The sequence below is a fragment of the Procambarus clarkii genome, chromosome 32, assembly GCF_040958095.1.
Source record: "Procambarus clarkii isolate CNS0578487 chromosome 32, FALCON_Pclarkii_2.0, whole genome shotgun sequence".
NCBI lineage: Eukaryota > Metazoa > Arthropoda > Malacostraca > Decapoda > Cambaridae > Procambarus > Procambarus clarkii.
The window spans coordinates 7,181,060-7,208,255 of record NC_091181.1 but is presented as its reverse complement, the minus strand read 5'-3'; the positions used below and the strand labels follow the sequence as shown (position 1 = coordinate 7,208,255).

At 52.3% G+C, this 27,196-nt stretch overlaps 1 protein-coding gene across 1 annotated transcript in view; it reads left to right on the top strand.

The window, feature by feature from the left end:
• LOC123759253 (glutamate receptor ionotropic, delta-1-like) overlaps window positions 1-27,196 on the top strand; it is a 177,829-nt gene that overhangs the window by 45,438 nt on the left and 105,195 nt on the right. Inside the window, exon 7 of the mRNA XM_069334749.1 lies at window positions 5,857-6,019. Within this exon, the coding sequence (XP_069190850.1) occupies window positions 5,857-6,019 (163 nt within the window). The remainder of the gene's footprint in view (window positions 1-5,856; window positions 6,020-27,196) is intronic.

The window sequence follows — 27,196 nt, the reverse complement described above, 5'->3', positions numbered from 1 at the left end:
CGCCGCCCTACCTTGCAACCTACTTTAACTACAGAACCAATTATGAAGCCTCACTGGACATCTGCTTTGGCTCTGCACACTTTCAACATGAACTACAGTTTCATACTGGACCAGATATTGGTAGTGACCACAAACCCCTCATTATAAAATTTACTAACTTTCAGCCACCAACCCACCCCCTAACGCTCCCCAAGTGGAACATTAAGAAACTAGATAAGAAAAAATGGGCTGATACTGTCTGTCTCCCAGATACAGACGATGTAGACCCAAAGACGCGACTGTCCACAATCACCTCGGCCATAAATTCTGCAGCCACCCAAATGCTCAAGAAAACTTCAGGACATAGGTCAAACGAACCACTTAAACCGTGGTGGAACGCGGAATGTGCACGAACAGTTGCTTTACGCCGACGAGCCATGTCAGCATACAACCTGAGTACGGAATCAAACGAAAGGCACCAGAGCTGAGGCGCAACCCAGCATGGTGCAAAGCATCAAGACGACGAAGAGCAGAAGGAGAAGCAGACAAGTAAGCATAGCAACCTTAATCGAGTTTAGACAGGACGAGAGAGGAATGTAGAGAGAGGAGCGTGCATCTATCCGCCCCCAAAGAAGTATGGGACAAAACCATAAGGAGGACAAGTGCCTTGGAGCATGCAGCTTGGAGGTAAGCGATATGGGGCGACCAAGACAAACGAGTGTCAAAGATTAACCCCAAACGCTTAGCGGAATCCCTGTACACAAGGAGATGACCATAAGGCGACAAAGGATAACGAAGAATGACATGCTTTCGAGTAAAAGTCATAACACAAGTCTTAGATGTAGAAAACTTGAAGCCATGATCGGTGGCCCAAGACGACACGGCATCAAGTTGACGCCGCCGTTGAAGGAGAGGAGATTCATCACCCTAACAACAAAGGGAAAGATCGTTGACATAGAGTGTGGAGAAGACACCAGAAGGAAGGGAGGAAAGAAGACCGTTGAGGGCAACTAGAAAAAAAGTAGTGCTCAGAACACCACCTTGGGGGAACACCCTCATATTGCCGAAAAGAGGCAGAGAGAGTGGCACCCAGCCTCACCCGAAAGGAACGACGAGAGAGGAAACTTTGGAGGACGAGAGGGAGATTCCCACGAAGGCCAAAAGAATGAAGTTGGGACAAAATATAATACCGCCAGGTGGTGTCGTAAGCTTTTTCCAAGCCAAAAAGAACGGCAACAATGGAAGTCTTCGCAGCAAAAGAAGTACGAATATATACCTCCAAGTTCACCAGGACATCTTTTGTGCTGCGGCACTTGCAAAAACCAAATTGAGAAGTGGAGAGGTGGTAATACCGTTCTAGGAACCACATCAGACGAACGTTAACCATACGTTCAAAGAGTTTGCAGACACAACTCGTGAGGGCAATAGGACGAAAGTCCTTAGGGGATGACCCGAGAGTCCCTGGTTTCCGGACAGGGAGGACAACAGCATCGAGCATGTCCCCAGGAACTGACGACGACTCCCAGATCTGATTAAACAGACTCAGTAAATACTGAGACGTGCACAGAGGGAGATGGCGAAGCATCTCATAATGAATGCCATCGGAGCCCGCCACTGTAGAACCGCAGAGGGCAAGGACAGACTGAAGCTCAGAGAGAGAGAAGGGATCGTTAAAGGGAAGGTGTAGATGGGTACAGAAATCCAAAGGACGAGATTCAAGAAGAGGCTTACGAAGAAGGAAAGTTTGAGGAAGATGAGAACCAGAGCTATCAGAAGAAAAGTGGAAACCCAGTTCGGTCACGACCTGCAATGGGTCCGCCACCAGAGTACCACGAAGGTGAAGGACAGGCGAGACATCAGGAACAAACTTACTTGCTATCTTGCAGATACGCTTCCAGATCAGCGGTAGAGGAGTTTCGGGCGTAATGGTAGAGACATAAAACATCCAACAAGCACGTTTAGCAGTACAGATGGTCCTACGGGCCAAAGCACTTGCTTTCCGAAACAAGAGAAAAGCTGTCTGCCGGTGGCAGTGTCACTTCCAGGCTGCGCACTTACAGTGGACAACCCGAGCACAGTCCACATTGCACCAAGGAACGCACTTCAGCATTCCCCGAGAGGATGAGAGAGGAATAGAGCGGAGGGCAGCGTCGAAGACGGTGTCATGAAAAAGGAGGAGGGCGCGAGGGAGAGGCAGAATGGAGAAGTCGGAAATAGTAGCACGGAGGGTAAAGAGGCGCCAGTCAGCCACGGCAAACCGCCACCTAGGGAAGGAGAGGGGAGGGTTAAAAGAGAAAAAGGTAACAAGGATGGGAAAATGGTCACTGCCTTGGAGGTCATCAAGAACCCGCCAGGAGAATTCTAAGTAAAGAGACGACGAGCAAAGAAAAAGATCGAGACAGGAAAGGGTGCAAGTCCCAAAGTCCAAATGAATGGGCACACCAGAATTCAGAAGAGACAGGGAAGAAGAGAGGATTTACGGTTCAAGATAGCGACCCTGGGTGTTTGTCCGAACATCGCCCCAAAGGGTATGTCGACAATTGAAATCACCTAGCAGGAGCACAGGCTCCGGCAAGGAGTCCAGGAGGTGTTTAAGATCTGGAAGAGAAAGTGGGATATTTGGGGGAAGATAAATGGAACAAACCGTGTGCCATTTATACACAAAGAGTCGGGCAACAGAACATTGGAGAGGCGACAGAAAAAGTAGGGGGATGAAGGGAACATCAGAGCGAATCAAGAGAGCAGAAGAGTTATGGGCCCCAGCTGCTGCTGCTGGGGGGGAGAGAAAGGAATAGCCACGGAAGCGACCAGGACGAGCACCAAGCATCGACTCCTGGAGACAGACACAAAGGGGTGAAAACTGTGAAATCAGAAGTTGGAATTCAAGGAAATTGGCGTAATAACCACGAATGTTCCACTGAAGTATAGACATCGACAAAAAGAGGAAGGATAGCAACAGAGAACAACGAAGAAACAAAGGTGAAAAAGGAACTTAGCACATTAGAGAACCTCAGGGTCAGCAAAGTCAGGGTTAGGGGGCATGGGTAAACTGAGTAAAGATGGAGGGAAGGGAAGGGAGCAAGAGGACAGACCAGAGGTGGACGAGCAGGACCCGGAGGAGGAGGAGGAAATAATTCGTGCAGTCTCCGTGGTGTAGTGGTAAGACACTCACCTGGCGTTCCGCGAGCGCTATGTCATGGGTTCGTATCCTGGCCGGGGAGGATTTACTGGGCGCAATTCCTTAACTGTAGCCTCTGTTTAACGCAACAGTAAAATGTGTACTTGGTTGTAACAACGATTCTTCGCGGCAGGGGATCGTATTCCAGGGACCATAGGATTAAGGACTTGCCCGAAACGCTACGCGTACTAGTGGCTGTACAAGAATGTAACAACTCTTGTATATATCTCAAAAAAATAAAAAAAAACCGAGAGGGGCAGTCAAGCACAGCAGGAGGAGGAGACAACCGAGAGGGGCAGTCAAGGACCGCAGGAGGAGGAGGAGGTGGAGGGGCAGAAAGAGGGCAGCAACCGAGACGGAAGCGGGAGCCAAAGAAACCTCCACAGCGGGAACAGAGGGCTCTACCACCGAAACGGAAGGGGATGGAACGATAGAGTCAGAGATAGGGGGCGAAGAAGAAAGCGAAGCCTTCTTACCCACAGGGGAGGAGGAAGGAGATGAGCCAGGCTTTCACTTCTGACTCTAAGAGACAGGTATCCCAGCAGCAATGTACTGGGCAACAGACGCGAGTCTCTCAATAGGAAAAGAAGAAGAACGAGAGCGAACAACATGATCACCGGGCAAGCGATGGACATCAGCCTGCACAGACAGGCGGGGGGAGGGGAGAACCAAGAGACAGAGAAGAATGACGGGAAGGAACACCAGAGGGAGAGGAGAAGGAAGACACAGGAGACATGACAGACTGGGTAGAAAGAAGGGGAACACCAGACATAGAACCAGGAGGGGGACCCTTCTGGACAGAACGTAAAGAAACAGGGAAGGAGGTGGTGGGCGTGTCCGGGTCTAAAGCCTGGAAACGGGTGCGAGACTGAGGAAGGTGAGCAGGACGAGGAGAGGAAGAGCGCAACACGCGAGCATAAGAGATGCCAGCGAATGGGGGGAAGATGATGAACGTGGAGCCACGCCTCAGGGAAAGACAAACGGTCCTGGTGCTTCAAGTTTGTAACGTATACACGCGCGGGAGAAGGTAGGGTGGGCCTCACTGCAATTGAGGCAGCGAGCCTGGGGAGAAGTGCACTCCAACTTAGAGTGACCCTTAACCCCACACATGGGACAGAGAGAGACAGGACTAGAGCATTTGAGGGCACCATGCCCAAACTTCCAGCACTTGTTACAGAGCCGAGGAGATGGAATATATTCCTGAACGGAGTATATTCCGTTATATATATAGGTATATGCCGTATATTTATATAAGACATTACCAGATGCTCCTGAACGGAGCACCTGGCACCAGCAAGAATGACAGAGGGTGGAAGGGTCCTACCATCAAGGGTAACCTTCACAACCCGAAGGGGCAGACGGCGACGACCACGAGGGGGACGAGTAAACGTATCCACCTGAAGGACAGAATGGCCTTGGGCCTCGAGAATATGATTGATATCCTCGAGGATATCATGCATATTCAAGAATATGCTTGATATCTTCTGTGGTTGGGGCTCGACCCAACCACAGAGGAGGGAGGGTTGATGTTGCTTAAGATTCGATGCTTGGAACAAAAAGTTCCAAGTAGCACGGGCTATGGTGAGCCCGTGGAGGGAGAAGAGCAGGAAGGAGTATAGTAGTCCGGTCTGGGTCTATACCGGCCCTGTAGCGAGGGCTACTGAGCCTGGTCTTCCAGGACAGTCCGACCTCAGGGGCCTGGTCACCCACCCCATGAGCCTGGGTAAGAAAAGTCGTGTCGTAATCCACGCAGCAATCAATTTAAAGGATTGGGACCTGGAACCAAGGAATACCACCTACCAGGGCAGCCAGGGAGGCCGAGCGGTGCTCCCCCTTTTCAACAGGGGAGTCCTACTACATCGTCCATTCTCCCACACTGGTGCTAAGACCCCAGTCCCCCTATCGCCCTAGCCTGGACACCCAACCATCCACTCAGGGCTGCCTCTCACAGGCGACCCCTCCAGCGGGTGGTCCGATGGCTCACAAGGCCCCTATGTGATGCCCTTCTGCACGTACACCACCCAAAGAGGGGGCAAAGGCAACCCACACCGGTCCCAGGGAGGTAATGGTTCGGAAAACCCTTAGGGAAAACTAGAGTGTGGGGTCCGAAAACTAAACTGTGTCAACGAACCTCAATCAAATTGTGACCGATGAGCAATCTCTTTCAAATCTGGCAACGCGCGACGAAACGGTAATCGAATCCCAATGGCAAGGGATGGGACCCTAGAACTAGACCTCACAGTCGGCCTTTACTCCAAGTGTGTCCATTTTCAATATCGTAGAAGTGGAATGATGGGCTCCGAAACGCAAACCGAGAATCGGGTCTAATTGCTGAAACCAAATACGGTCTTATGCCTACAACCGATGAGAACGACCACATCCAATGACCAATCCCTCGGGTGGTCAATAAATGCAGCTTGCTGCAGTTGAGCCCTAAAGTGGTCGGGAAAAGCGAGTAGCTGCGGCCAGCAGCTGCCTATTCCAAAACACATTTGTAGTCACCTTTTTTGTCATATCTAATACTTTGATCACACATCTAACAAAAATTTCTTACCCATATTATCAACAAGTACAACATAACAAAGCTAGTAACACCGCCTAAGCTGCTCCACACTCAGTAAATATAATTTATATAATGGCAAGTTTCAGAGATCAAAATATCAAACGAACTTCCATTCAACAGGTAATGGACATCAAAGAATCACTTGATAAGGTGCTGGAAGGACAGTTTTCCTTTATTAGCGTCAAGAATTACGTGAAGGTGTTTGTGGAGTCTTGGTACACTAATGATAAGGGTGAAACTCCTCTCTACATCAGCAACAACGGCATCTATGTCCTGGCCTGTTTTGGCTGGGCCTTCAGGTGAGTCACAGTTAATAATCGTAATAAAGTATCAATTTTCCAAACCTGTTAAAATGATTACTTAACAGGTTAGTAAGAAAAAGAAAGAGAGAGAGATCTCGTTCTTCATACATGACTGCAAAATTACTCACTCCATTTAAGGAGAGAGTAAGTTTCCAGGATTGAAAAGTGTGGGTGTGGTGATAGTGTGGGGGTAGCCAGAGTGTGGGTGTGGTGATAGTGTGGGGGTAGTCAGAGTGTGGGTGTGGTGATAGTGTGGGGGTAGTCAGAGTGTAGGTGTGGTGATAGTGTGGGGGTAGTCAGAGTGTGGGTGTGGTGATGGTGTGGGGGTAGTCAGAGTGTGGGTGTGGTGATGGTGTGGGGGTAGTCAGAGTGTAGGTGTGGTGATGGTGTGGGGGTAGTCAGAGTGTGGGTGTGGTGATGGTGTGGGGGTAGTCAGAGTGTGGGTGTGGTGATAGTGTGGGGGTAGTCAGAGTGTGGGTGTGGTGATGGTGTGGGGGTAGTCAGAGTGTGGGTGTGGTGATGGTGTGGGGGGTAGCCAGAGTGTGGGTGTGGTGATGGTGTGGGGGGTAGCCAGAGTGTGGGTGTGGTTATGGTGTGGGGGGTAGCCAGAGTGTGGGTGTGGTGATGGTGTGGGAGTAGTCAGAGTGTGGGTGTGGTGATGGTGTGGGGGTAGTCAGAGTGTGGGTGTGGTGATGGTGTGGGGGGTAGCCAGAGTGTGGGTGTGGTGATGGTGTGGGGGTAGCCAGAGTGTGGGTGTGGTGATGGTGTGGGGGGTAGCCAGAGTGTGGGTGTGGTGATGGTGTGGGGGTAGCCAGAGTGTTTTCACTCAATCAGCAGACATCGGAGCCAACGAGAAATGAAAATATTCTAGATCTGGTCATTACGAACAATGAAGACATTATCAGAGACATTACGATATCAGATACCACATACTCAGATCTCAAGCTCATTGAAGTGCGAACGACCATCAATACTCAGAATAGACCTAAAACGTTGATAAAGCGAGAGGGACTATTCAGTAAATTCAATTTTAATAATAAAAGGATAGACTGGGAGATAATGAACAGGGAACTTACAAACATTCCATGGGAAACTGTTTTAAGTAATACAAGTCCTACAGAAGGAATAGAAAAACTGACTTCGGAAGCGTACCAAGTCTCTCTGAAACAGACATGGAAAATAATTGAGGGGCTATTTATCGTGGAAAATAATTGAGGGGCTGGTCCCAAGCCTGCACACAGAAATAGCATCACATGAGACCAGGAGGCATGGCAGGATGTGCAGAATACCCCCGTTGAAAAAGCAGAGGTGCAACAGGTACTCTGAGAGAGAACTCTATCAACATCAGAGGCCCGAGACTGTTCAATACGCTTCCACTACACATAAGGGGCATAACTGACCGACCCCTCACAGTGTTCAAGAGTGAACTGGATAAGCACCTCCAAAGGATACCTGATCAACCAGGCTGTGACTCATACGTCAGGCTGCGAGCAGCCGCGTCTAACAGCCTGGTTGATCAGTCCAGCAACCAGGAGGCCTGGTCGACGACCGGGCCGCGGGGACACTAAGCCCCGGAAGCACCTCAAGGTAACCTCAAGGTAACATGTTCCTTTGAGGAAAGCCAGAAAGAGATCCAACGTAGAAATAGAACGCAGACGACACTATAAACGCAGGAAAAAAAATAACGGAACTGCTTATGCAGACATGAATTTCCCGTCAAAGAAGGAATAATTTAAATAGGGAGATTGAAGAAATCGAGCGGAAATTGAAACACTCATATCAAACTGAAGAAAGGCAGTTAGAACAGAAAGCAATTCAGGAAATAAAGAAAAATCCAAAATACTTCTTCACATATGCGAAATCAAAAGCAAAAACCACTGCCAGTATTGGACCTATTCATACAAGTAAAGGTTCATACACGGAGGATGACAAAGAAATTAGTGAAATCCTAAAAAAGCAGTATGAGGACATGTTTAGCACTCCAATAAACAACATGAAAGTGGAAGATCCAGACTATTTCTTTATGCGGGATATTCAAACCCCTGTAAATATAACTGATATCAACACGAGCGCACTAAATTTTGAAAGAGAAATTGAAAACATGCCCATGCACTCGGCCCCAGGTCCAGACTCATGGAATTCAATACTTATACAGAAATGCAAAGTGCCGGTAGCACAGGCACTCAGTGTAGTGTGGAGGAAGAGCTTGGACACGGGGGAGATACCAGATGCTCTTAAAGTAGCAGACATAGCCCCTCTACACAAGGGAGGGAGCTAAGCATTGGCAAAGAATTATAGACCAGTTGCACTAACATCGCACATAATAAAAGTATTTGAGAGAGTGATTAGGAGTCAGGTCACCAATTTCATGGAGACCAATGACCTTCACAACCCAGGCCAACATGGATTTCGAGCGGGAAGATCGTGCCTCTCAAAGCTACTTGAGCACTACGACAAAGTCACTGAGGCATTAGAGGAAAAACAGAATGCTGATGTGATATACACGGACTTCGCAAAGACTTTCGATAAATGTGACCACGGCGTGATAGCACACAAAATGAAGTCAATGGGAATAACCGGTAAAGTAGGATGCTGGATACTCAGTTTTCTGTCAAATAGGACTCAGCGAGTAACGGTCAACCATATAAAATCTAGTCCAAGTGCAGTTAAAAGCTCTGTACCTCATGGTACAGTCCTTGCACCGCTGCTTTTCCTTATTCTCATATCAGATATAGACAAAAATATAAGTCACAGCTTCGTATCATCCTTTGCAGATGACACAAAAATCAGTATGAAAATTACCTCGGCTGAAGACATTGAAAAACTTCAAGCTGATATTAATAAAGTTTTCGACTGGGCATCAGAAAATAACATGATGTTTAACAGCGATAAATTCCAGGTACTCAGGTACGGTAAAAATGAGGACCTTAAACATAATACAGGGTATAAAACACAATCAAATGTACTAATAGTAGGAAAACAGCATGTAAAGGATTTGGGAATAATGATGCCTGACGACTTAACGTTTAGGGAGCATAACCAAGCAAATATTGCGACAGCCAGAAAAATGATAGGATGGATTACGAGAACTTTCAAATCCAGGGATCCAATCACAATGATTGTACTCTTCAAGTCACTTGTGTTGTCCCGTCTTGAGTACTGCTCAGTACTCACTTCCCCCTTCAGAGGAGGAGAGATTGCTGAAATAGAGGGAATTACAGAGAACATATACGGCACGCATAGACGAGATAAAGCACCTAAATTATTGGGATCGTCTCAAACCCCCCCAAATGTACTCACTAAAAAGAAGACGAGAGAGATATCAAATAATATTCACCTGGAAGATACTGGAGGGCCAAGTACCAAATCTACACAGTAAAATAACAACGTACTGGAGTGAACGATATGGAAGAAAATGCAGAATAGAACCAGTGAAGAGTAGAGGTGCCATAGGCACAATCAGAGAACACTGTATAAACATCAGAGGTCTACGATTGTTCAACACCCTCCCAGCAAGCATAAGAAATATTGCCGGAACAACCGTGGACATCTTCATGAGGAAACTAGATTTGTTCCTCCAAGGAGTGCCGGACCAATCGGGCTGTGGTGGGTATGTGGGGCTGGGGGCCGCTCCAAGCAACAGCCTGGTGGACCAAACTCTCACAAGTCAAGCCTGGCCTCGGGCCGGGCTTTGGGAGTAGAAGAACTCCCAGAACCCCATCAAGCAGGTATCAACCAGTGAGGGTGTGGTGATGGTGTGGGGGTACTCAGAATGTGGATGTGGTGATGAGGGGAGGGGGTGGTGATGGGGAAGGTGTATGAGGGGAGGGGGCGATGATGGAGAAAGGGGTATGAGAGGAGAGGGGCAGTGATGGGGAAGGTGTATGAGAGGAGAGGGGCAGTGATGGTGAAGGTGTATGAGGGGAGGGGGCGGTAATGAGGGAGGGTGTATGAGAGGAGGGGGCGGTGATGGGGAAAGTGAATGAGGGGAGGGGACAGTGATGGGGAAGGTGTATGAGGGGAGGGGGCGGTAATGAGGCAAGGTGTATGAGAGGAGGGGGCGGTGATGGGGAAGGTGAATGAGGGGAGGGGACAGTGATGGGGAAGGTGTATGAGGGGAGGGGGCGGTAATAAGGGAAGGTGTATGAGAGGAGGGGGCGGTTATGGGGAAGGAGCCTGAGGGGAGAGGGGCGGTGATGGGAAAAGGTGTATGAGGGGAAAGGGGCGGTGATGGGGGGAAAATGTATGAGACGATGGGACAGTGATGGGGGGAAGGTGTATGAGGTGAGGGGACGGTGAAAGGGAAGGTGTATGAGGGGAGGGGTAGGTGAAGGGGGGAAGGTGTATGAGGGGAGGGGTAGGTGATGGGGCGAAGGTGTATGAGGGGAGGGGTAGGTGAAGGGGGGAAGGTGTATGAGTGGAGGGGGCGGTGATGGGGAATGTGAATGAGGGGAGGGGGCGGTGATGGGGGAAGATGTATGAGGGGAGGGGTCGGTGATGGGGGAAGGTGTATGAGGGGAGGGGACAGTGATGGAGAAGGTGTATGAGGGGAGGGAGGCGGTGATGGGTGAAAGGTGTATGAGGGGAGGTGGACGGTGATGGGGGGAGGGTGTATTAGGGAAGGGGACGGTGATGGGGAAGGTGTATGAGGGGAGGGGATGGTGATGGGGAAGGTGTATGAGGGGAGGGAGGATGGGATGGGGGGAAGGTGTATGAGGGGATGGGGGGCCGTAATGAGGGAAGGTGTATGAGGGGAGGGGGCGGTGATGGGGAAAGGTGTATGAGGGGAGTAGACGTTAGTGGGAAAGGTGTATGTGGGGAGGGGACGGTGATTGGGAAGGTGTAAGAGGGGAGGGGACGGTGAAGGGGAAGGTGTAAGAGGGGAGGGGACGGTGAAGGGGAAGGTGTAAGAGTGGAGGGGACTTACCTTGAGGTTATCTTGAGATGATTTCGGGGCTTTTTTAGTGTCCCCGCGGCCCGGTCCTCGACCAGGCCTCCACCCCCAGGAAGCAGCCCGTGATAGCTGACTAACATCCAGGTATGTATTTACTGCTAGGTAACAGATAGGGACGGTGATAGGGAAGGTGTATGAGGGGAGGGGATGGTGATGGGGGGGAGGTGTATGAATGGAGGGGGCGGTGATAGGGAAGGTGTTTGAGGGGAGGGGCGGTGATGGGGGAGAGGTGTATGAGGGGAGGAGGGCGGTGATGGGGATTGCGTATGAGGGGAGGGGGCGGTGATGGGGGAAGGTGTTTGAGGGGAGGGGCGGTGATGGGGGAGAGGTGTATGAGGGGAGGAGGGCGGTGATGGGGAAGGTGTATGAGGGGAGGGGGCGGTGATGGGGAAGGTGTTTGACGGGAGGGGGCGGTGAGGGGGAAGGTGTACGAGGGGAGGGGACGGTGATGGGGGAAGGTGAATGAGGGGAGGGGGGCGGTGATGTGGTAGGTGTAAGAGGGGAGGGGACGGTGATAGGGAAGGTGTATGAGGGGAGTGGACGGTGATGGGGAAGGTGTTTGAGGGGAAGCGGGCGGTGATTAGGAATATATATGAGGGGAGGGGGTGGAGATTGGGCAAGGTGTATGAGGGGAAGGTCGGTGACGGGGAAGGTGCCTGAGGGGAGACTGGCGGTGATGGGGGGAAGGTGTATGAGGTGAGGTGGGCAGTGATGGGAGGAAGATGCATAAGGGAAGGGGGCGGTGATGGGGGAAGGTCTATGTTCGGAGGGGAGCGGTGATTGGAGAAGGTATATGAGGGGAGGGGGCGGTAATGGTGGGAAGGTGTATGAGGGGGGGGGGGCGGTGATGGGGGAAGGTGTATGAGAGGAGAAGGCGGTGAAGGGGAAGGTGTATGTGGGGAGGGGACGGTGATGGGAAAGGTGTATGAGGGGAGTAGACGGTGATGGGAAAGGTGTATGTGGGGAGGGGACGGTGATGGGGAAGCTGTATGAGGGGAGGGGACGGTGATAGGGAAGGTGTATGAGGGGAGTGGACGGTGATGGGGAAGGTGTTTGAGGGGAGGGGGCGATGATAGAGGAAGGTGAATGAGGGGAGAGGGGGCAGTGATGGGGGAAGGGTGTATGAGGGGAGGGGACGGTGATAAGGAAGGTGTATGAGGCGATGAGGGGGGTGATGGGGGATGGTGTATGAGGGAAGGGGGGCGGTGATGAGGGAAGTTGTGTGAGGGGGCGGTGATGAGGAAGGTGTATGAGGGGAGGGGGGCAATGATGGGGAAGGTGCCTGAGGGGAGAGGGGCGGTGATGGGGGGAGGGTGTCTGAGGGGTGGGGACGGTGATGGTGGAAGTTGTATGAGATTAGGAGACGGTGATGGGGAAAATGTATGAAGGGAGGGGGGCGTTGATATGGAAAGTGTATGAGGGAAGGGGGTTGGTGATGGGGAAGGTGTATGAGGGGAGGGGGATGGTGATGGGGGAAGGTGTATGAGGGGAGGGGGGCGGTGATAGGGAAGGTGTATGAGGGGAGGGGACGGTGATGGGGAAAGTGTGTGAGGGGAGGGGGCGATGATGAGGGGCCGGTTTATGAGGGGAGAGGTAGGTGATGGGGGAACGTGCATGAGGGGATTGGGTGGTGATGGGGAAGGAGTAAGAGGGGAGAAGTTGGTGATGGGGAAGGTGTTTGAGGGGAAGGGGACAGAGATGGGGGGAAGGTGTATGAGGGGAGGGGGCAGTGATGGGGAAGGTTTATGAGGGGAGGGGGCGGTGATGGGGGAAGGTGTATGAGAGGAGAAGACGGTGAAGGGGAAGGTGTATGAGGGAAGAGAGCGGTGATAGGGGAAGGTGTATGAGGGGGAGGGTGGAGATGATGGGGAAGGTGTATGAGGGGAGGGGGGCGGTGATGGGAGTAGGGTGAATGAGGGGAGGGGTCAGTGAAAGGGAAGGTGTATGAGAGGAGGGGAGGGGGATGTGATTGGGAAAGTGTTTGAGGTGAGGGGGCGGGGATGGGGAAAGTGTATGAGGGGAGGGGGCGATGATGGAGGAAGGTGTATGAGGGGAGAGGGGCGGTGATGGGGAAGGTGTATGAGGGGAGGGGGGCGGTGATGGGGGTAGGGTGTATGAGGGGAGGGGACGATGATGGGGAAGGTGTATTGGGGGAGCAGGGCGCTGTTGGGTGAAAGTGTATGAGGGAATGGGGCGGTGATGAGGGAAGGTGTATGAGGGGAGGGGGCGGTGATTGGGAAGATTAATGAGTGGGAGGGGGCAGTGATGGGGGGAAGGTGTATGAGGGGAGGGGACGGTGATAGGGAAGGTGTATGAAGGGAGGGGACGGTGATGGGGGGAAAGTGTATAAGAGGAAGGGGCGGTGATGGGGGAAGGTGTATGATGGGAGGGGGCAGTGATGGGAGGAAGGTGTATGAGGGGAGGGGGCAGTGATGGGAGGAAGGTGTATGAGGGGAGGGGATGGTGATGGGGGAAGGTGTATGAGTGGAGGGGACGGTGATGGGGAAGTGTATGAAGGGATGGGATGGTGATGGGGGAAGGTGTTTGATGGGAGGGGGGCGGTGATGGGGAAGGTGTATGAGGGGAGGGGACAGTAATGGGGAAGGTGTATGAGAAAAAGGGGTGGGGATGGGGAAGGTGTATGAGGGGAGGGGATGGTGATGGGGGAAAGCTGTATGAGTGGAGGGGAAGGTGATGGGGGAAGGTGTATGAAAGGAAGGGACTGTGATGGGGAAGTTATATGAGGGGAGAGGGCAGCGATGGGGAAGGTCGATGAGGGGAGGTGACAATGATGGGGGGAAGGTGAATGAGGAGAGGGGACAGTGATGGGGAATGTGTATATGTAGAGGGTGACCGTGATAGGGGAAGGTGTAAGAGGGGAGGGGATAGTGATGGGGGATGGTGCATGAGGGGAGGGGGCGGTGATGGGGGAAGGTGTTTGAGGGGAGGGGCGGTGATGGGGAAGGTGTATGTGGGGAGGAGGGCGGTGATGGGGGGAAGGTGTATGGGGGGAAGGGGGCGGTGATTGGGAATATGTATGAGGGGTAGTGGGTGGAGATGGGGGAAGGTGTATGAGGAGAGGGGTCAGTGATGGGGAAGGTGCCTGAGGGGAGACGGGCGGTGATGGGAGGAAGGTGTATGAGGGGAGGGGGGCAGTGTTGGGGGTAAGAAGCATAAGGGAAATGGGCGGTGATGGGGGAAGGTGTATGAGGGGAGTGTCGTGACGCTGAACCCCGGTTCATTCCGAACACAGTGATTACACAACACATAACACCTTGCCTCAGCAACCGTTACTACCACCGTATACTCCTACACACACCAGACCCTTGAGGCATACCACTAGGTTTGTACCGGAACACAATGAATGAACATATGGAATGTATTTAAAGGCCGTCGGGTTTTGTCATTTAATTACAAAGAATAGACTCTGACAAATAATAACATATTAACATACTCTATTAGGTCAATACACTTCCAATACCCATAGACCACTTGACCTCCGCGATCACCACCCACACTAGTAACTTTCGCCTAAGTCCCAAATACGGAATGATTGCTACAACGCTCCACACCCGGTTAGTCTTTCATTCAATACTCACATACTGCAGACTTAACTTCGTCACTAAGATCACATCAGGTTCTCGCATAGCTGTCTGCTACACTTCGCTGCTGCCGCAAACGGAGATCCAGAGGACTTCTCAGTTCAACTCCCACAATCAGACTGACTCCAATCAGCCATCTACCTCAACCATTTCACCCCGCCTCTCAAGGAGGGTATAATCCGATTAACCTTATCCCTAGAGGCGGTAATCTTGTTCCTAGAAGCCTGAAAAAGAATAATTCCTCTTTCCAGGAATTATTAATTTGGCTAAGTAGCTGCGGTCTTAATCCCTTAACCTTTCTTAGATATGTGATCCATAGTCTGTCTACTTAACATGTACTTCCAATCATCATTCGTTAAGTGTTGTAGTAATGATCCTCTAGCTAATAATTCCTACTAACTTGTGGATTACAACACCACTCCCCTCCTTAAACACGCATATGTCCCCATATGCATCATTGCAATGGTTCCATTAGTGCAAGGACCTGGAGGATGCACCCACCATATATGTACAACTAAAAAATCATCCAATAAGTTCATCATACACACGATGAAATAAATTAAAATTTTCTCCGACATGACTCACAACACTTCTCCAACATATACATTATATTCACATCATAGCACAGGTAAAATAGTCTAATAATTTTTCCCATCTCCAACAATGCACATATACCTAAACTGCTGACATATAATTACATACAAACATAACCATAAAATTACATGGACCAGAATGCTGGCACTTAAACAGAAATGACACTAGTCATTAATATATACACAACACATATATATCTAAGGTTCTTCATCCTTAGTAACAAGTTAATAATAATTTACCATCTTGCCCTGTACTGTTGACATAAGGCTTACAATGATCACACAATGTTTCACTGGCCTCCTCCACAATTGGCAGCATCACTTCTCTTGTCTTCGTGTCCCATGGTTGCTAGGTCATAGATCCTTCATGACCCAGACAAAACCCAGGCTGTCCAACCTGGTGAATGTTGTCAATGTCCCATCGTTGCTCTGTGCTAACGTGATCCTGGCCTCCAGAGCAACGGAGATTCCTATCCCAGGGTCATGTATCCTCGGGTCTATGCTGCCATCTCGTTCCAGGGCACCAATCCCAGAACGCTGTAGATACCTCACAGCTCTCTGGTCATCCTTCCTTGCTGTGCTCACCACAGCTGTAGCACATTACTCTAGGCCCATCTGCCCAGAGTGTGTCCACCTGTATTCACACCTTCCCGACCGCTGTACCTGCAAAATATTCCCTCGGAGCCCCTTGCTCGATCCCATTATTACATAACCCCCTCGGCTCCTTACTCTCTCCCCGTATATAGCCTGAGCGCAGCTGCAAAACCATTACAGCTGGCCCTTATCCCTGCTTTGATGTCAGGGGGCGAATTTCGCCTATAACGTCACGTTGGCTTCACTTCCTCAACCCCTTTTTTTCTAGAATTACTGAGTGTACCCTCATGGCTTCCCTTCTACTCTACCTGAAGCTCTGTGACATGATCCCGGGGGACCTTTTCAAGCCTAACACTCAGTAATGGTGCCGATGAGGTAATATACAGTATATACATACACATACATTATCACAATAAATACCTCATTAAAATAATTTCACAACTAATGTCACTAAAGCATCATACTGCCACTGGCTCGCCTCAAGCGAGATTCCTGTAACAACTTAATTAATGAAAAATTAGTATATGTACTTGGCTCGCCCACTGCAACCACCAACACCTGAAATTTTGAATTTCTACCTTGTAATCTTATCCATAAGAATTACCCACTCCGACTTAATTAATGAAAATTTTAATGAAAATAATGAATTTTTATTAGTTTTTAATGAGTCTTGCTAGAGATATCGACTTGGCTCGCCTACTGCAGCCACCAACTCTTGCAATTATCCACATTTCATCTTATCCATAAGACTTACCCACTCCGACACACCATCTCCTCTGGTCATCCCAATCACTGATGACCTTAATTAATATAACGCCAGACATCCCCACAACCACTTCCTGCGTCCTAACGCACCGACCTTGCTACGCCAATACTCACCTTACCGACCACTACCTGGCGCCCCTGCGCCACCATATATACTTCACAACACCACACTCTATACCAGGCGTCCAAACGCCTCTACACTACACCATCCATTGGCGTCCTCATCGCCATCACCACCCGGCGTCCCCAACGCCATCACCACCCGGCGTCCCCAACGCCATCACCACCCGGCGTCCCCAACGCCCTCAACACAACACATGGCGTCCCCAACGCCCTCAACACAACACATGGCGTCCCCAACGCCATCACCACCCGGCGTCCCCAACGCCCTCAACACAACACATGGCGTCCCCAACGCCCTCAACACCACACACGGCGTCCCCAACGCCCTCAACACAACACACAGCGTCCCCAACGCCCTCAACATACACACAGCGTCTTCAACGCCCTCAACACCACCACGGCGTCCCCCAACACCATTACCACCACAGGCATATGCCTTGCGCCAGAGCGCATCAAAACACCACGAGACATCACCAAACGCAACACACACTCCCTTTTCTCTGGTAATCCGTTAATTACCTGACCAACACTCATCAGGCATAATTTCTTGTGTAGTGGACACCCGCCACACACTACCACCAGCGTTAACATACTTCAACGCTAATGTCTACAATACACCCGGCGTTACAATAACCAGTAATGCTACACATGCTACACCTTGGCGCTACAATGCCAACAATGTCATGCACTATACTACATCCATAATATCAACAGTCAAAACATGCACATTACACTACAGTAACTAGTCATTACGCTGGCGTCTAATACGCCACTACACATGCATTACACTACTCACCCTCGTCCTTCCGCCAATATACAATCATGCACTACACTTGGCGTCCAAACGCCAGTATACACTGCGTCGCCACCTTTGGACGCCACAACCCCCCCACCGACGGGCAACCCGTTCTCGCATATTCGTAAAGTCAATATTGACTTATTAACTACGTGCATAGGTGATATACTAAACATAATAGATACCCCTAAAAAGATTCATAGAAAACACCGACCTTACCTAACCTTGTTAGTATATTAAGATAAGCATCTTATTGCTTCGTAATTACAATTATTACTTAATCTATACCTATTATAGGTTAGGTAATAATTGTAATTACGAAGCAATAAGATGCTTATCTTAAGATACTAACAAGGTTAGGTAAGGTCGGTGTTTTCTATGAATCTTTTTAAGGGTATCTATTATGTTAAGTGTCACCTATGCACATATTTAATAAGTCAATATTGACTTATTAAATTTGCGAGAACGGGTTGCCGACGGGACACGCTCCCCGTGTCCCAGGTAACACTCTCCATAATGCTACCTGCACCCACAAAAAAATCTCCATGGACCTCTCCACGGTACACGAGACATCGAACCCCAGACGTCAAATTACGCGTCGCTCGCTATGCCTAGGAGTTCACAATTCACTTTGCCTATTTTCTGTATCGATGTAACGCCGGAAATCGCTCAAATCTTTACGTAATATTTAATTATCTTTAAAATATTCGATCTACACTTTACATGATGATATTTAATTGACTTCAAATTACGTAGTTTCCTCGCTTAATTTCACCTTAGCAACGGTTTCTCACTATTTCCGACATACCAACGATATATCACAGCTCCAAGGTGCGTCTCGCTCGGCCCCCACTTGGCGCGCAAATGACCCTCACATGGCCCACGCTGGCCCACATTCACCCGTGCTAGTTTACCTCGCCACGCTGTATACTCCGCACTACGAACACTGTATAATCCGCACTACGAACACTGCACTTGTTTTGGATCCCGATGCTTCAGTGGTCCAGACTTGCCTCTTAGCCGTCTCTCGTTGCGGGAATCTGGAAAGAAAGAAATAAACCCCACATGTGCCCCACAATGGCCTAGTCCCTTTAATTAACTAACTCCTCTGACCTGGTCTCACCTGACCCTTCTTTCCTCCGTCTAGTAACCACCATTCTCACCACAACCCGACGTCTACCATTTCCCGAACATTCCCTCACCAACTAAACCAGAACCACACTTCCTTCATCTCGCACAGTGTTCCAAAACCTGTTTGCGCTGCCAGCAAATATGTCGTGTACCAATTCCCTAACATTCCCTCACCAACCAAACCAGGAACACTATGAGGGGACAGATGGAAGGTATTTAAAGGCCGTCGGGTTTTGTCATTTAATTACAAAGAATAGACTCTGACAAATAATAACATATTAACATACTCTATTAGGTCAATACACTTCCAATACCCATAGACCACTTGACCTCCGCGATCACCACCCACACTCGTAACTTCCGCCTAAGTCCCAAATACGGAATGATTACTACAACGCTCCACACCCGGTTAGTCTTTCATTCAATACTCACATACTGCAGACTTAACTTGGTCACTAAGATCACATCAGGTTCTCGCATAGCTGTCTGCTACACTTCGCTGCTGCCACAAACGGAGATCCAGAGGACTTCTCAGCTCAACTCCCACAATCAGACTGACTCCAATCAGCCATCTACCTCAACCATTTCAACCCGCCTCTCAAGGAAGGTATAATCCGATTAACCTTATCCCTAGAGGCGGTAATCTTGTTCCTAGAAGCCTGAAAAAGAATAATTCCTCTTTCCAGGAAATATTAATTTGGCTAAGTAGCTGCGGTCTTAATCCCTTAACCTTTCTTAGATATGTGATCCATAGTCTGTCTACTTAACATGTACTTCCAATCATCATTCGTTAAGTGTTGTAGTAATGATCCTCTAGCTAATAATTCCTACTAACTTGTGGATTACAACAGGAGAGGAGCTGTGATGGGAGAAGGTGTATGAGAGGAGGGGGGGGGGGGTGATGGGGGAAGGTGTATGTTCGGAGGGGAGCGGTGATGGGAGAAGGTATATGAAGGGAGGGGGCGGTGATGGGGGGAAGGTGTATGAGGGGGAGGGGGCGGTGATGGGGGGAAGGTGTATGAGGGGGAGGGGACGGTGATGGGGGCAATGTGTATGAGAGGCGGGGGTGGTGATGGGTAAGGTGTATGAGAGGAGGGGGGCGAAGATGGGGAAGGGGCCTGAGGGGAGAGGAGCGGTGATGGGGGGAAGGTGTATGAGGGGAGTGGGCGGTGATGGTGGAAGGTGTATGAGAGAAGGGGACGGTGATGGAGGAAGGTGTATGAGGGGAGGGGGCGGTGATGAGAGGAGGTTGAATGTGGGGAGGGGACGATGATGGGATAGGTGTGTGAGGGGAGGGGGCGGTGTTGGGGGGAAGGTGTAAGAAGGAAGGGGACGATGATGGGGAAGGTGTTTGAGAGGATTTGACAGTAATAGGAGAAAGGTGTATGAAGGGAGGGGACGGTGATCAGGGGAAGGTGTATGAGGGGAGAGGACGGTGATGGGGGGAAGGTGTGAGGGGAGGGGGCGGTGATGGGGAAGTTGTACGAGGGGAGGAGGGGGGTTATTAGGGGAAGGTGTATGAGGGGAGGGGGGCAATAATGGGGAAGGTGTACAAGGGGAGGGGATGGGGATGGGAAAGGTGTATGAGGAGATTGGGCGGTGATGGGGAAGGAGGATGAGGGGAGGGGATGGTGATGGGAAGGTGTATGAGGTGGAAGGGGCGAAAATGGGGGAAGGTGTATGAGGGGAGGGGACGGTGATGGGGAGAAGGTGTATGAAGGGAGGGGACGGTGATGGTGAATATATATGAGGGGATGGGACGGTGATGGGTAAGGTGTATGAAAGGAAGGGACGGTGATGGGGGAAGGTGAATGAGGGGAAGGTTTATGAGGGGAGGGGACTGTGATGGGGGAAGGTGTGTGAGGGGAAGGGACAGTGATGGGGAACGTGTATGAGGGGAGGCTGTATGAGGGAAAGGTGTGGTGATGGTGAAGGTGTATGAGGGGAAGGGACGGTGATGGGGGGAAGGAGTATGTGGGGAGGGGACGGTGATGGGGAAAGGTGTATGAGTGGAGGGGGCGGTGATGGAGTGAAGGCGTATGAGGGGAGCGGTCGGTGATAGGGGAAGGGGTATGAGGGGATGGGGGTCGTGATGGGGGGAAGGTGTATGAGGGGAGGAGGGGGTGATTGGGGGAAGGTGTATGAGGGGAGGGGGCGGTGATGTGTGGAAGGTGTATGAGGGGAGGGAGGCGGTGATGGGAAAGGTGTAAGAGGGGAGGGGGGGGGCGATGATGGGGGAAGGTGTGTGAGGGGAGGGGGCGGTGATGGGGGAAGGTGTGTGAGGGGAGGGAACAGTGATGGGGAAGGTGTGTGAGGGGAGAGGACGGTGATGGGGAAGGTGCCTGAGGGGAGCAGGGCGGTGATGGGGGAAGGTGTATGAGGGGTAGGAGCGGTGATGGGGGAAGGTGTATGAGGGGAGGGGGCGGTGACAGGGAAGGTGTATGAGGGGAGGGGGCGGTGATGGGGGAAGGTGTATGAGGGGAGGGGGCGGTGACAGGGAAGGTGTATGAGGGGAGGGGGCGGTGATGGGGGAAGGTGTGTGACTGGAGGGAACAGTGATGGGGATGGTGTATGAGGGGAGCAGGGCGGTGATGGGGGGAACGTGTATGAGAGGAGGGGACAGTGATGGGGAAGGTGTGTGAGGGGAGGGGACGGAGATGGGGGAAGGTGTATGAAGCGAGGGGACGGAGATGGGGGGAAGGTGTATGAAGGGAGGGGACGATGATGGGTAAGTTGTAAGAGGGGAGGGGTCGGTGATTGGGGGAAGGTGTATGAGGGGAGGGGACGGTAATGGGGGGAAGGTATATATGGGGTGGGGGTGGTGATGGGGAAGGTGTAAGAGGGAAGGGTCGGTGATGGGGGGGAAGGTGTTTGAGGGGAGAGGTCGGTGATGGGGGGAAGGTGTGTGAGGGGAGTTGGCGGTGATGGGGAAGATGTATGAGGGGAGAAGACGATGATTGGAAAGTTGTATAAAGGGAGACGGCGATGATGAGGGGAGCTGTATGAAAGGAGAGGGACGGTGATGGGGAAGGAGTGTGAGGGGAGGGGGGCGGTGATGGGGGGAAGGTGTATGAGGAGAAGGGGGCTGTTATGGGGAAGATGTATGAGGGGAGCGATGGTGATGGGGAAGTTGTATGAAGGGAGGGACGGTGTTGAGGTGGAAGGTGTATGAGGGGAGGGGGCAATGATGGAGGAAGGTGTATGAAGGGAGGGGTCGGTGATGGGGGGAAGGTGTATGAGGGGAGGAGGCGGTGATGGGGGGTAGGTGTATGAAAGGAGAGGTCGGTGATAAGGGAAGGTGTATGAGGGGATGGGGCGGTGATGGGGGAAAGGTGTATGAGGGGAGGAGGAGGTGATTGGGGGAAGTTGTATGAGGGGAGGGGGTGGTGATAGGGAAGGTGTATGAGGGGATTGGGCGGTGATGAAGAAGGTGTATGAGGGGAGGGGGCGGTGATGGGGGAAGGTGTATGAGGGGATGGGGCGGTGATGGGGAAGGTGTATGAGGGGAGGGGACCGTGATGGGGGGAAGGTGTATGAGGGAAGAGGGTGGTGATGGGGAAGGTGTATGAGGAGAGGGGACGGTAATGGGTAAGGTGTAAGAGGGGAGGGGTCGGTGATGGGGAGAAGGTGTATGAAGGGAGAGGGACGGTGATGGGGGAAGGTGTATGAAGGGAAGGAAGCGGTGATGAATAAGATGTATGAGGGGAGGGACGATGAAGGGCAGAAGGTGTATGAGGGGAGGGGGTGATGAGGTGGAAAGTGTATGAGGGGAGGGGACGGTGATGTGGAAGGTGTATGAGGGGAAGGGGCGGTGATAGGGAAGGTATATGAGGGGATTGGGCGGTGATTGACAAGGTAAATGAGGGGAGGGGGCGATGATGAGGGGAGGTGTATGAAGGTAGAGGGACGGTGATGGGGAAGGTGTGTGAGGGGATGGGGGCGGTGATGGGGAAGATGTATGAGGTGAGTGAGTGGTGAGAAGGAAGGTGTATGATGGGAGGGGACGGTGATGGGGAAGATGTATGAGGGGAGGGACGATGAAGGGCAGAAGGTGTATGAGGGGAGGGGGTGATGAGGTGGAAGGTGAATGAGGGGAGGGGACGGTGATGGGGGAAGGTGTATGAGGGGATTGGGCGGTGATGGAGAAGGTGTATGAGGAGAGGGGACGGTGATTGGGAAGGTGTATGAGGGGGAGGTGATGGGGAAGGTGTATGAGAAGAGGGGACGGTGATGGGGGAAAGGTGTATGAGAGGAGAGGGGCTGTGATGGGGGGAAGGTGTATGAGAGGAGGGGGCGATGATGGGGAAGGTGTATGAGGGGAGGGGCGATGATGGGGAAGGTGCCTGAGGGGAGGAGGGCGGTGATGGGGGAAAGTGTATGAGGGGAGGGTGCAGTGATGGTGAAGGTGCCTGAGGAGAGAGGGCGGTGATGGGGAAGGTGTATACAGGGAGGGGGCGGTGATAAAGAAGGTGTATGAGGGGAGGGGACGGTGTTGGGGGGAATGTATATGAGGGGAGGGGGTGGTGATGGGGAAGGTGTATGAGGAGAAGGGAACAGTGATGGGAGAAGGTGTATTTGGGGAGTGGGTGGTGAGGAGAAAGGTGTATGAGAGAAAGGCGGCGGTGATGGGGAAGGTGTATGAGGGGAGGGGGCGGTGATGGGGGAAGGTGTATGAGGGGAAGGAAGTGGTGATGGGGAAGATGTATGAGGGGAGGGAACGGTAATGGGGGAAGGTGCATGAGGGGAAAGGCGGGAGAGATGAGGAAGGTGTATGAGGTGAGGGGGTGGTGATGGGGGAAGGTGTATGAGGGGAGGTGGCTGTGATGGGGGGAAGGTGTATGAGAGGAGGGGATGGTGATGGTGGAAGGTGTATGAGGGGAAGAGGGGGTGATTGGGAGAATTTGTATGAGGGGAGGGGACGGTGATGGGGGGAAGGTATATGAGAGGAGGGGATGGTGATGGTGGAAGGTGTATGAGGGGAGGGGGCGGTGATACGGAACGTGTATGAGGGGAGGGGACAGTGATACGGAACGTGTATGAGGGGAGGGGGCGGTGATACGGAACGTGTATGAGGGGAGGGGACAGTGATTCGGAACGTGTATGAGGGGAGGGGACGGTGATGGAGGAAGGTGTATGAGGGGAGGGGGTGGTGATAAAGAAGGTGTATGAGGGGAGGGGATCGTGAAGGGGAAGGTGTTTGAAGGGAGGGGTGGTGATGGGGAAGGAGTATGAGGGGAGGGGGTGGTGATGGGGAAGGTGTATGAGGAGAAGGGGTCGGTGATGGTTGAAGGAGTATAAGGGGAGGGGGTGGTGATGAGGAAGGTGTATGAGGGGAGGGGGCGGTGATGGGGGAAGGTGTAAGAGGTGAGGGACGGTGATGGGGGTAAGGTGTATGAGAGGAGGGGACAGTGATGGGGGAAAGTTGTATGAGGGGAGGGGGTGGTGACGGGGGAAGGTGTATGAGGAAGAGGGGAGGTGATGGGGAAGGTGTATGAGGGGAGGGGGTGGTGACGGCGGGAAGGTGTATGAGGGGAGGGAACGGTGATGGGGGAAGGTGAATGAGGGGAAGGTTTATGAGGGGCAGGGACAGTGATAGGGAACGTGTATGAGGGGAGGGGACGGTGATGGGGGAAGGTGTATGAGGGGAGGGGGGCGGTGATGCAGAAGGTGTTTGAGGGGAGGGGGCGGTGATGGGGGAAGGTGTATGAGGGGAGGAGGCGGAGATGGGGGAAGGTGTATGAGGGGAAAGGTCGGTGATGGGGGAAGGTGTATGTGGGGGGGCGGTGATGTGGGGTAGGTGTATGAGGGGAGGAGGCGGTGATGGGGGAAGGTGTATGAGAGGAGGGGGCGGTGATGGGGGGAAGGTGTATGAGAGGAGGGGGGAGGTGATGGGGGAAAGGTGTATGAGGGGAGGGGGCGGTGATGGGGGGAAGGTGTATGAGAGGAGGGGGGAGGTGATGGCGAAGTTGTATGAAGGGAGGGAGGCGGTGATGGGGAAGGTGTATGAGAGGAGGGGGCGGTGATGGGGGGAAGGTGTATGAGAGGAGGGGGGAGGTGATGGGGGAAAGGTGTATGAGGGGAGGGGACGGTGATAAGGAAGGTGTATGAGGCGATGAGGGGGGTGATGGGGGATGGTGTATGAGGGAAGGGGGGCGGTGATGAGGGAAGTTGTGTGAGGGGGCGGTGATGAGGAAGGTGTATGAGGGGAGGGGGGCAATGATGGGGAAGGTGCCTGAGGGGAGAGGGGCGGTGATGGGGGGAGGGTGTCTGAGGGGTGGGGACGGTGATGGTGGAAGTTGTATGAGATTAGGAGACGGTGATGGGGAAAATGTATGAAGGGAGGGGGGCGTTGATATGGAAAGTGTATGAGGGAAGGGGGTTGGTGATGGGGAAGGTGTATGAGGGGAGGGGGATGGTGATGGGGGAAGGTGTATGAGGGGAGGGGGGCGGTGATAGGGAAGGTGTATGAGGGGAGGGGACGGTGATGGGGAAAGTGTGTGAGGGGAGGGGGGCGATGATGAGGGGCCGGTTTATGAGGGGAGAGGTAGGTGATGGGGGAACGTGCATGAGGGGATTGGGTGGTGATGGGGAAGGAGTAAGAGGGGAGAAGTTGGTGATGGGGAAGGTGTTTGAGGGGAAGGGGACAGAGATGGGGGGAAGGTGTATGAGGGGAGGGGGCAGTGATGGGGAAGGTTTATGAGGGGAGGGGGCGGTGATGGGGGAAGGTGTATGAGAGGAGAAGACGGTGAAGGGGAAGGTGTATGAGGGAAGAGAGCGGTGATAGGGGAAGGTGTATGAGGGGGAGGGTGGAGATGATGGGGAAGGTGTATGAGGGGAGGGGGGCGGTGATGGGAGTAGGGTGAATGAGGGGAGGGGTCAGTGAAAGGGAAGGTGTATGAGAGGAGGGGAGGGGGATGTGATTGGGAAAGTGTTTGAGGTGAGGGGGCGGGGATGGGGAAAGTGTATGAGGGGAGGGGGCGATGATGGAGGAAGGTGTATGAGGGGAGAGGGGCGGTGATGGGAAGGTGTATGAGGGGAGGGGGGCGGTGATGGGGGTAGGGTGTATGAGGGGAGGGGACGATGATGGGGAAGGTGTATTGGGGGAGCAGGGCGCTGTTGGGTGAAAGTGTATGAGGGAATGGGGCGGTGATGAGGGAAGGTGTATGAGGGGAGGGGGCGGTGATTGGGAAGATTAATGAGTGGGAGGGGGCAGTGATGGGGGGAAGGTGTATGAGGGGAGGGGGACGGTGATAGGGAAGGTGTATGAAGGGAGGGGACGGTGATGGGGGGAAAGTGTATAAGAGGAAGGGGCGGTGATGGGGGAAGGTGTATGATGGGAGGGGGCAGTGATGGGAGGAAGGTGTATGAGGGGAGGGGGCAGTGATGGGAGGAAGGTGTATGAGGGGAGGGGATGGTGATGGGGGAAGGTGTATGAGTGGAGGGGACGGTGATGGGGAAGTGTATGAAGGGATGGGATGGTGATGGGGGAAGGTGTTTGATGGGAGGGGGGCGGTGATGGGGAAGGTGTATGAGGGGAGGGGACAGTAATGGGGAAGGTGTATGAGAAAAAGGGGTGGGGATGGGGAAGGTGTATGAGGGGAGGGGATGGTGATGGGGGAAAGCTGTATGAGTGGAGGGGAAGGTGATGGGGGAAGGTGTATGAAAGGAAGGGACTGTGATGGGGAAGTTATATGAGGGGAGAGGGCAGCGATGGGGAAGGTCGATGAGGGGAGGTGACAATGATGGGGGGAAGGTGAATGAGGAGAGGGGACAGTGATGGGGAATGTGTATATGTAGAGGGTGACCGTGATAGGGGAAGGTGTAAGAGGGGAGGGGATAGTGATGGGGGATGGTGCATGAGGGGAGGGGGCGGTGATGGGGGAAGGTGTTTGAGGGGAGGGGCGGTGATGGGGAAGGTGTATGTGGGGAGGAGGGCGGTGATGGGGGGAAGGTGTATGGGGGGAAGGGGGCGGTGATTGGGAATATGTATGAGGGGTAGTGGGTGGAGATGGGGGAAGGTGTATGAGGAGAGGGGGTCAGTGATGGGGAAGGTGCCTGAGGGGAGACGGGCGGTGATGGGAGGAAGGTGTATGAGGGGAGGGGGGCAGTGTTGGGGGTAAGAAGCATAAGGGAAATGGGCGGTGATGGGGGAAGGTGTATGAGGGGAGTGTCGTGACGCTGAACCCCGGTTCATTCCGAACACAGTGATTACACAACACATAACACCTTGCCTCAGCAACCGTTACTACCACCGTATACTCCTACACACACCAGACCCTTGAGGCATACCACTAGGTTTGTACCGGAACACAATGAATGAACATATGGAATGTATTTAAAGGCCGTCGGGTTTTGTCATTTAATTACAAAGAATAGACTCTGACAAATAATAACATATTAACATACTCTATTAGGTCAATACACTTCCAATACCCATAGACCACTTGACCTCCGCGATCACCACCCACACTAGTAACTTTCGCCTAAGTCCCAAATACGGAATGATTGCTACAACGCTCCACACCCCGGTTAGTCTTTCATTCAATACTCACATACTGCAGACTTAACTTCGTCACTAAGATCACATCAGGTTCTCGCATAGCTGTCTGCTACACT